The sequence below is a fragment of the Hydractinia symbiolongicarpus genome, chromosome 14, assembly GCF_029227915.1.
Source record: "Hydractinia symbiolongicarpus strain clone_291-10 chromosome 14, HSymV2.1, whole genome shotgun sequence".
Lineage (NCBI taxonomy): Eukaryota > Metazoa > Cnidaria > Hydrozoa > Anthoathecata > Hydractiniidae > Hydractinia > Hydractinia symbiolongicarpus.
In genome coordinates, this window is record NC_079888.1 from 17,717,838 (window position 1) to 17,729,057 (window position 11,220).

The window sequence follows — 11,220 nt, forward strand, 5'->3', positions numbered from 1 at the left end:
CTCAACAGACTCATAATGGGGTGTGAGTATTCATTAAACCAACGCACCTGGTGGGAAATTTTAAAATAACTCTTTCATTAAAATGACCCATTCATTACCCAATTCACGGGAAGGTTATTGAAGCAGTTAAATAACATTGAAAATAGAAGAATTATCCAGACCATAATCTGATTAGTCTTTTTTGAACCGACTGTTCTGTGGGCTAGTTTGTTTTAAAGTGTTGAAGGGGAAGTAACAGAAAGATGAAGAGAGCTTTTGTTGTTTTTTTTCAGTTGGTTATTTTCAACGTTCGTCCATCATCTACAGGTAGGTGCATCTCATCTATCCTGTTTCTGCTCATTAATTATATTTGCTGAATTGGACAACTACATATTTTATCTGACAAAAAATTACAGTTTTTTCTTCGTTTACACATCATGTCTGGGATAAGGATAAGGTTAATGCTGCCATAGAAACATTAAGAACTTTATCCCCTTTTAGCAGCAACGGTAATGACATGCGCTCTTTATTACAGCGGTTAGAATCCTTTTTAAATGAAAACAGAATATCTGGTAAAAAGCAAAGTAGCATTTTGAATTTTTTTAAAGGATTAAATACATATAGCATGAGAATAGTAATAATTAATTCTTTTGATTAATAATCCATCCCTAACCAGATTTAAATATTTAAATGATTTTTCTAATGTGTGCGTGATATCCTCTCTCCACTATCTCGAATTTCGTTATCTCGACCTTTTTCACCAGTCCCGGGGAAGGTCGAGGTAACGAGCGTCGACTGTATTTGTGATGTCTTGGGACATTTTTAAAACGTGAAAAAAATTACTACCATCCAGCGATGTTGATCACCAGGAAAAAAAAGGTAGAAAAAACCTCTCTTAATCACTTTATGTTACACGTTTTGTTTGTTCATTTAAATTTTTTTTCGTTGAGCCTAGAATTAGAAATTTTCACTACATTTTGTAAAGATAAAAGCATCGTAAAAATAAAATAAAAAGTCGCCAAAAAGTGATAAAATTTTTGCTAAGTGGCTAATATTTTTGCCGACCATTTGTTGATTTGTCTTCTTTACTGACCACCAGTTTTGGCCGATTTTTATTTTTTGCCAATTTTCAATTCGATATCTATGAGACCAAAGCTGCATTAAAGGTAAAACGGTTTCGTTTTCAGTGAGCGTAGCAAAGAAAAAAAAAGTCGCAAAAAAAAACTGAAGCAGAATCGGAGGAACAATGCAAAGGAAATCATTGAAATTAACCGATTTATTTTTATTGTCTTTTGCTGAAATTTTAATTTAAAAAAAGCTTAAAATAAAAATTTTAGTGGTCATTCTCGATCTGGAAATTAGTCAAAAAAGGAACTAAATTTAAAAATATAGTCGACTAAATTTCATTTTTTGCCAACATTTTTTGCGAATAAGGTAGGCCTGTGAGTCAACACTATTTAATATGAAAAGGAGACAATAACATGCTAACAAGCTTTTCCCGCAACCTCGTCTCCAGGGCTTGTTAGATTTTTTATATATATTGAGAGTCCCAAAACATGAAATCTTAACACAATCCTCGGGCCAAGGTTTTTCCAGCTGGAACATATTGTTAGCTACTCTCTCTCTTTTTGCCATGTTAACCTATCTTTACTTCTAGCACTTTTAACACACAAGAAAATATACTGCTACAAATGTATACGTAACAACGGAAACATGTGTGAGACACGTTTCTCAGAAAAGGTTCGCTGTTCTTCCAATCCATACGCAGCGTTTGGTTGCTACAAACGGGAGTACACAATCGATGGCGTCTTACACAGTGAAAGAGGGTGCATGAGAAGAGATTTTTATAAATCTAACTGGCCGTGCTTCGAAAACTTACAGAATTGTAAAGTAAGTTTGAAATAAGCGATAGTAGCTCTGACAACGTGTAATACTCCCTGGAGATGAAAAGGAATTGAGTCGAGGGCCGTAGTCTTAATTTATGTTTTAGCATAACTGACGGGGAAAACCTAATATTATAGTCGAAAAACGAACTCACTTTTGTAAAAGCAAGCACCTTTTTGCAAAAGCTATAAAAATTACAAAAGCTCTCCCCAGTTCCCCACCCATCCTAGCCATGTGCTGGTTACAAAACTGTCTTTTTATAACTCGTTCCCTAGCAACGTCTGCTGTTTTTTAAATAAAGTTTTTATTCATAATTTTGTTTGCATTTTTAATTTTACGTTTCCGAATTATTATCTTGATTGATTAATTTATTTGTTTTATATATTTTTTGTTGTTTTTGCGTAGAAAAGAATATTTAGTCAGTACGTCCGATTAAGGGTTTTGAAGGGATGATAGTTTTGAAATCTCTTGCTTAGGTTCTACTGACTTTTTAAAGCACTGGGAACAAAGATTGCGAGGTTTGGCACTGGTGCGAGAATTTAAGAAATTTTTACTAATAATTGTTTATAACAAGTTCGACTTAATTTGTGTCTTTTATCCACTTTGCTTGTGTAATGTTACGTATGATACACACAGATAATAATTTTATTCATTTTTCTTTAGACTTCTTACTGTACAACAAGCTTATGCAATGCAAGCGTTTCGCAAAAAACATCCTCATATTTGTCAATTTTTTGCTTATCGATAATATTCCTCATAACATGGAGCTGTTACTAAATTTACTTTATAGCATACTGCAAACAAATAGATCGGACCAATCAAGTGGCAAAACAAGAAATTTTAAGCCAATCACAATCATAGGATGGATATTTTAAACCAATCACAACTAAAAGATAGATATTTTAAACCAATTGCATTCAAAGATACTGTATACCAATACGTATCGCATGGAAAAATCACGTTAGTAATAAAACATGCATAATTTATACATGTTGTCGTTAGTAACGCGTATGGTGCCCCTTAGCAACAGTTTCAAAAACAAGAATTTAAAATCACATTTTGTAATGACATGAGAATCTCAATTTATGCATGAATTTTTGATTCTCCTTGATACACAATATGGTAACATTTACAATATCGTACCCAGGTCATTTTATTGTAGTGCATAAGTCGTCTTGCGAAGAAGATCTCGGTATTACATTGCCTTGTCATTGTTTTCTAAATAATACATACTTGCCATCGTCATTTTTTTTTTTGAGAATTTTTAAATATTCCGCATTGCTAAGACAGTTCTAGAAGAAATGAATTTTTTCAAAGTTGTTGTTTTTATTTATCTGTGTTGTTTAACAGGTCAGTTTTTTGTTTATTTTGTCGATTTCACCCATCGCGCTTTTACCTAATAATCTGTCTCCTTTTCCTTAGGAATATTATTAGTCATTATTGATAATAGATTGATAAAATTGTCCTAAACTCCTATGGATGTTTTTTGTCAAGAAAAAAGTGTTTTTTAAACAATGTGCAAAAAACTAAAGCTTTGTAACATCAAATTTTAAACGTCCTCTGCAGCTATGTACAAGTTCTTTTAAGATCATCTAATTACTTGAATAGAGTATATGTTCAGATCTTCTGTTATATCCAATCTTAGTTGAAATATTCACAAGACGTTTTTTAAAATTTTAGAGAGAACTGTCTCTCAGTTTCCATAGGTTTTATAATTATGAAAAAAAATGCTCTACACGTCACAGAAAATAACAGGGACCGCCAAAAACCAGTGCTATTCCCTTCGTAAAATTGACTAGCAAGTTCAAAGTTACAGCGCGATTACCAATGATACAAATGGCCTGGTACAAGTGAAGTAGTGAAAACTTTGGAGAATATTTTACCTCTTTTTCAGGGTTTTTTTCCTATAATTAAATAACAAGTACAGAGTAGTGTGATATGTTGGTTTACCCTGTCGTCTTGGCAGTGGCGATGTTTAAGATATTTTTATCACATGGATTTAATTTGCTAAAAATTGCGTATTTCACTGGATTTAAAATTCTCTACTATTTCTTAGCGCTGGATTAGCGTAAACAGAAAGCTGATCTTGTCCTCTTCCATGTGAGAATTTGTTTAAAGTGAGATAACTAAAGTATTGTTTATTTGGTAAAATTTTGATTAATTGGAGAGGATGCGGTACTGCTAAAAAGTTTCAAATTAATTTGTCAATGCAAGTGCCAGGAAAAAGTTCATTTTATTGCTAAATCGCTTAGTCGCTAATTCGTTATAAAAAAGCTATTTTTTTGTGGCAGAAAAAATAAAAATACGGATTTATTACAATTTTTTATTTTTTTTATTTTTTACAACGTAAGTAAACATACACATACCAAATAAAGTGTCATGCAACTTGATAAAGGGGCATAAAAGATTGCAAGGAGGGAATAATTTCTCTAATATTACGTCATAACTGACTGGCACGCAAAATTTCAACTGTAAAACCAAGTAGGATTCGAACCTACGTTGAGACATTTGATGGTGTCCTGCTTTTTCCACTAAGCTATTGGTGTTTCAGTCGAAACTTTGCGGTCAATAAGTCATTCAGTAATATTTTGGAATTTATTAAAAATATCAATTCATGGAACTAAGGGTGGAGGTTAAGGGGGGAAACGTATCTGTAGCGTTACACTTCGTTTGACATGACATGTTTAACAAGATATTAATGTTCTTTCATTCTCGAAATCGTTTTAGTTGAAAATTCAACTACACAAGTTCTCGTGGAGATCACATAACTTCCTTGTAACATAACTATTCTTTCCATAGATGCGCCATATTTATCATCACTGCAACAAGGCTAAGTTCTTACTTTGCTTCTTAATTCGTTTTATGCCAGCTGCTTTTCTGTAAATCCTTCCATGTATGTGTCTAAAAAAAGAAGCTGCCAAAATTAACAATTTTAAAAGTTTTAAAACACTTAGTTAAGACATGCTGCAAAAAGAGCTGTGACACGTCAAAAAGTCGATTTACATTCTATAAAAATTGTCGACATAATTCAAACTTGACTTTAACTGGCTATGTTTTTCTGTTACAATCTCCGATGCAATGCATTTCGGTTTAAAAGAAAGTGAAACAGTAGAAAGTTACCTGCTGATAGTAAACTTATTGCAGCCAAGATTTGTTTCAGAACCTGTGTTAACTACTTTGGATACTCTTTCACCGTATTACACGTTCATATCTTCCTTCTAACTTCCCATTGTTATTTCAATTTCTGTCTTTAAAGAAGATCTGTTTTAGCACCCGAGAGGGCGGCTTCGTGTGCTCTTTCAATATACCTTCGAATGATATCTTCCTTCTAACTTCCAGATGTTATTTCACTTTCTATCTTTAAACAAGATCTGTCTTAGCACGCGAGAGGGCGGCTTCGGGTGCTCTTTCAATATTCTTTCGAATGATACCTTCCTTCTAACTTCCAGATGTTATTTCACTTTCTGTCTTTAAACAAGATCTGTCTTAGCACCCGAGAGGGCGGCTTCGGGTGCTCTTTCAATATTCTTTCGGTTGATATCTTCCTTCCAACTTCCAGATGTTATTTCACTTTCTTTCTTTAAACAAGATCTGTCTTAGCACCCGAGAGGGCGGCTTCAGGTGCTCTTCCAATATTCTTTCGGTTGATATCTTCCTTCTAATTTTCAGATGTTAATACACTTTCTGTCTTTAAAGAAGATCTGTCTTAGCACCTGAGAGTGCAGCTTCGGGTGCTCTTTCAATATTTCTTCGAAGATATCTTCCTTCTAACTTCCAGATGTTATTTCACTTTCTATCTTTAAACAAGATCTGTTTTAGCACCCAAGAGGGCGGCTTCGTGTGCTCATTCAATATACCTTCGAATGATATCTTCCTTCTAACTTCCAGATGTTATTTCACTTTCTATCTTTAAAGAAGATCTGTTTTAGCACCCAAGAGTGCCGCTTCGGGTGCTCTTTCAATATTCTTTCGGTTGATACCTTCCTTCTAACTTCGTGATGTTCTTTCACTTTCTATCTTTAAACAAGATCTGTCTTAGCACCCGAGAGGGCGGCTTCGGGTGCTCTTTCAATATTCCTTCGAATGATATATTCCTTCCAACTTCCACATGTTATTTTACTTTCTTTCTTTAAACAAGATCTGTCTTAGCACCCGAGAGGGCGGCTTCGGGTGCTCTTCCAACATTTTTTCGAACGATACCTTCCTTCTAACTTCCAGATGTTTTTTCACTTTCTGTCTTTAAAGAGGATCTGTCTTAGCACCCGAGAGGGCAGCTTCGGGTGCTCTTTCAATATTCTTTCGGTTGATATCTTCCTTCTAACTTCCAGATGTTATTTCACTTTCTACCTTTAAACAAGATCTGTCTTAGCACCCGAGAGTGCAGCTTCGGGTGCTCTTTCAATATTCTTTCGGTTGATACCTTCCTTCTAACTTCGTGATGTTCTTTCACTTTCTATCTTTAAACAAAATCTGTTTTAGCAACCGAGAGGGCGGCTTCGGGTGCTCTTTCAATATTCTTTCGGTTGATACCTTCCTTCTAACTTTGTGATGTTCTTTCACTTTCTGTCTTTAAACAAAATCTGTTTTAGCACCCGAGAGGGCGGCTTCGGGTGCTCTTTCAATATTCTTTCGGTTGATAACTTCCTTCTAACTTCCAGATGTTATTTCACTTTCTGTCTTAAAAAAAGATCTTTCTTAGCACCGGACAGGGGAACTTCGGGTATTCTTTCAATTATCCTTCGGTTGATATCTTCCTTCTAACTTCCAGATGTTATTTCACTTTCTTTCTTTAAACAAGATCTGTCTTAGCACCCGAGAGGGCGGCTTCAGGTGCTCTTCCAATATTCTTTCGGTTGATATCTTCCTTCTAATTTTCAGATGTTAATACACTTTCTGTCTTTAAAGAAGATCTGTCTTAGCACCTGAGAGTGCAGCTTCGGGTGCTCTTTCAATATTCTTTCGAATGATACCTTCCTTCTAACTTCGTGATGTTCTTTCACTTTCTGTCTTTAAACAAAATCTGTTTTAGCAACCGAGAGGGCAGCTTTGGGTGCTTTTTCAATATTCTTTCGAATGATACCTTCCTTCTAACTTCCAGATGTTATTTCACTTTCTGTCTTAAAAGAGGATCTGTCTTAGCACACGAGAAGGCGGCTTCGGGTGCTCTTTCAATATTCTTTCGAATGATACCTTCCTTCTAACTTCCAGATGTTATTTCACTTTCTGTCTTTAAAGAAGATCTGTCTTAGCACCCGAGAGAGCGGCTTCGGGTGCTCTTTCAATATTCCTTCGAATGATATCTTCCTTCTAACTTTCAGATGTTATTTCACTTTCTGTCTTTAGAGAGGATCTGTCTTAGCACCCGAGAAGGCGGCTTCGGGTGCTCTTTCAATATTCTTTCGGTTGATAACTTCCTTCTAACTTCCAGATGTTATTTCACTTTCTGTCTTAAAAAAAGATCTTTCTTAGCACCGGACAGGGGAACTTCGGGTATTCTTTCAATTATCCTTCGGTTGATATCTTCCTTCTAACTTCCAGATGTTATTTCACTTTCTGTCTTAAAAGAGGATCTGTCTTAGCACATGAGAAGGCGGCTTCGGGTGCTCTTTCAATATTCTTTCGAATGATACCTTCCTTCTAACTTCCAGATGTTATTTCACTTTCTGTCTTTAAAGAAGATCTTTCTTAGCACCCGACAGGGGAACTTTGGGTATTCTTTCAATATTCTTTCGAATGATACCTTCCTTCTAACTTCGTGATGTTCTTTCACTTTCTGTCTTTAAACAAAATCTGTTTTAGCAACCGAGAGGGCAGCTTTGGGTGCTCTTCCAATATTCTTTCGAATGATACCTTCCTTCTAACTTCCAGATGTTTTTTCACTTTCTGTCTTTAAAGAAGATCTGTCTTAGCACCCGAGAGGGCGGCTTCGGGTGCTCTTTCAATATTCTTTCGGTTGATACCTTCCTTCTAACTTTGTGATGTTCTTTCACTTTCTGTCTTTAAACAAAATCTGTTTTAGCACCCGAGAAGGCGGCTTCGGGTGCTCTTTCAATATTCTTTCGGTTGATAACTTCCTTCTAACTTCCAGATGTTATTTCACTTTCTGTCTTAAAAAAAGATCTTTCTTAGCACCGGACAGGGGAACTTCGGGTATTCTTTCAATTATCCTTCGGTTGATATCTTCCTTCTAACTTCCAGATGTTATTTCACTTTCTGTCTTAAAAGAGGATCTGTCTTAGCACCCGAGAAAGCGGCTTCGGGTGCTCTTTCAATATTCTTTCGAATGATACCTTCCTTCTAACTTCCAGATGTTATTTCACTTTCTGTCTTTAATGAAGATCTTTCTTAGCACCCGACAAGGGAACTTTGGGTATTCTTTCAATATTCTTTCGAATGATACCTTCCTTCTAACTTCGTGATGTTCTTTCACTTTCTATCTTTAAACAAGATCTGTCTTAGCACCCGAGAGTGCAGCTTCGGGTGCTCTTTCAATATTCTTTCGGTTGATACCTTCTCTCTAATTTCAAGATGTTATTTCACTTTCTATCTTTAAAAAAGATCTGTTTTTACACCCAAGAAAGCGGTTCCGGGCGCTTTTTAATTTTTCTGCCGGTTGATAACTTCTTTCTAATTTTCAAATGTTACATCCTCTTTTATCTTTGAATGGGATTTTTTTAGCAACGGATTCGCTCTCATTGGATTAGCCGTTTATATCTTCTTTCTTTCCTTGGAACGTGATTTTAGTTTTCATCTTTCAACAGGCTCTTTCTTATCAATGCGGCTTTGATGCTCCCACAAAAACCACATTGACATTCTTTTTCATATTGTAGTTGTTTTCTCTCTTTTCTTCTTGTTAGTAAGTATGTTATTGTATCTGTCGGCAGATTAGCCACGTCCACATTTCTTATGTTCACTGTGTGGTGCAGATGAGATTGCACATTTACTGTGACTCCACTTGCTCTTAATGTTGCTTTGGATGTTGTTGCCTGCGTTTTAAAAGTGTTGTTTTCAAGTTTTAATTTGACGTCAGATGTTGTATTTGACGTATTTGCAAACTAAAGGAATGGGCGAGTTGAACTGTGAGAAGCACTCGTCTCATTTATTAACAAATTTACTTAATTAAAAGGTGGTAGATTAAGTCCAAAATTATGTCCTGTGGCAACTCTTTGAAGCTCGTCTTTTAAATTACTTGTTGTTTGTTTTTGAGAACAGGGAGAGAGCACGAACGCGATGCGAGCTATGATAATATTCAAAGCAAATAGAAAAGTTGTATTAAATCCAAAATGAGATAATACCACACAAGTTTTTTTGAGTTAGTAGTAAGTATATTAACAAAAAACCTTTTTAGCGTGTTTTAACAGAATTTGGTAACAGCGAGACACTTGTAGCGTTGTTTCACTTTCGCACACCATGAGTATTCTCCATTCTATTTGCAAATTTATGTAAGCCAGCTAAAAGTTTTAGATATGGTAACAAAGTGGGTGGATTATTATTTTTATGAACTCTTGAAAGTGAGTGTTGTGAGGAAACATTCCAAAACCGATTTATATTGAATTTAGAAAATTGTTAGATCAAGGTCCATAGAGATGATCCTGCAGGTAAAAAAACACTATGCAAAATAATTAATATGTTAAAATCTCAAGAGGTTTGAGTTACCAGGACTTAATTGTAGTTTCTGAGATTTAGAATGTAATTTTTTAATTCAATTACAATTAATTACGTAATTGTAGTTTCTGAGACATCACTTCCTGTCTCAAAAATTAATTAATATGTGTATATTTTCAGGAACGCTTTTTAACATGCGCATAATTACGGAAAGGCTTTATAAATTTACTAGTCGTTAGCCCGTGAAAAAATCCACGGGTTCGCCCGTCGCAGCTAAGCTACCATTTTGCGTGACGGACGGACGGACGGACGGACGTATACGGGAATTATAATATAGATACTTGTGTAATTTCAGGAATAATTCTTTAACTTAATATGTGTGTAATTTCAGGAACCCTTCAAAGCAAACTATACTGTTATCAATGTAAATTGAGCGGATCGTCCTGCACCACTGCGGTGTCTACAAAAATACGCTGCAAAGAGAATACACACTATGTTTGTTATAAAAGAGATTATGTAGAGGATGGAGTTGTGCAAAGTGAGAGAGACTGTATACGAAAAGATTTCTACAAAGCGGGATGGCCGTGCAAGGGACGTACTGATTGCACGGTAAGCGATTTGATGTAATATATTGTAAAAATAGCCCGGTTTGTCCGTCAACAAATTATTTACTCTGTAGGTATCCCAAAACGAAGTTGTTCACAGCCATTTTGAACACACAAAATACGGCATTATTGTTATAGAGATGTAGTAATCTTTTTAAAGAGGCTGTCCGCGGTGGTTTACTTAAAGGTGAATGACCTCTCAAAAATGGGGGAGAAGGGTTATTTCACATATCAGCATAATCAGACCTTAGTTATTTGTGTGTTTGCTCTGTTTGTTTGGTGAATTAAAGTCTCAAAAATGCATATTTTCGCGTTTGCTTAACTTGCAAAATTTAATTTTTGGCAATCTGATGCAAACCGCAAATCCCTAATAAAAACGACTTTCTTCATTATAAATATTTAGTATTTAGAAAATAAGAAATTTTCGCGAATTATGCGAATCATAACGGAATTTATGTCCGCAAATTAAGTACTCTAAAAGATATGACGGGCATTAAATAAAAGAAAAAAACTCAAATGTTTTATTTTTTTATTCTAGAGTGAAGGATGTGAGGCGCATCTATGCAATTCTTCAAGATGGCTGACAGCATCAGCCAGAGCTGTTTTAGTGTTCTCCATTGTGGCAGTTCTTTTTAACATGTTGAAGTAATGATCAGAATGAAGAAAAGCGAGAAAAAGATTGGCTACAATAAAATGGATTTTATTTAAATAATTATCTTCTTTTATACATTCTTTGTCTAAACACATGTCTAAGAAATGTTCTTCGGAAAATTCTTTGTAGTAACATTTATACAGGCACAAAGCCATGCTGTTCACTGATTCTCTTTGCATATCTTCTTTATGTTATATATAACTAGTTTTTAATAATTTCTTTGTGAGAAAATATACACCTCTTTTTTTAACCTTTTTTTCTCTTGATTTTCACAAGAGTTTTTACTTTCTGATATCTTCTTCAACCAGAAAAACGACTGAGTGTTTGGTAGTGGTAGGTTGCTACTAAAAAACAGTAGTATGTGCGAATGAAAGTATTTATAAAAAGATGAAGAAAACTATCAACATACAAATCAAGTGCCAAGTCGTACATTAAATATCATGGTCGGGTGCCCCAAAAGTTTGCTTGACTTCGTTTTCGCGCTGTCTTTATTAC

At 35.1% G+C, this 11,220-nt stretch overlaps 1 protein-coding gene across 1 annotated transcript; it reads left to right on the forward strand.

The window, feature by feature from the left end:
- Positions 1-1,244: 1,244 nt before the first annotated feature.
- Positions 1,245-10,973, forward strand: LOC130626052 (uncharacterized). Its single transcript, XM_057441161.1, has 4 exons — positions 1,245-1,869; positions 2,527-3,213; positions 9,860-10,077; positions 10,612-10,973. The coding sequence occupies exons 2-4, from the start codon at positions 3,165-3,167 to the stop codon at positions 10,720-10,722; spliced, it is 378 nt and encodes a 125-aa protein (XP_057297144.1). The 5' UTR covers positions 1,245-1,869; positions 2,527-3,164; the 3' UTR covers positions 10,723-10,973.
- The last annotated feature ends 247 nt before the right edge of the window (positions 10,974-11,220 follow it).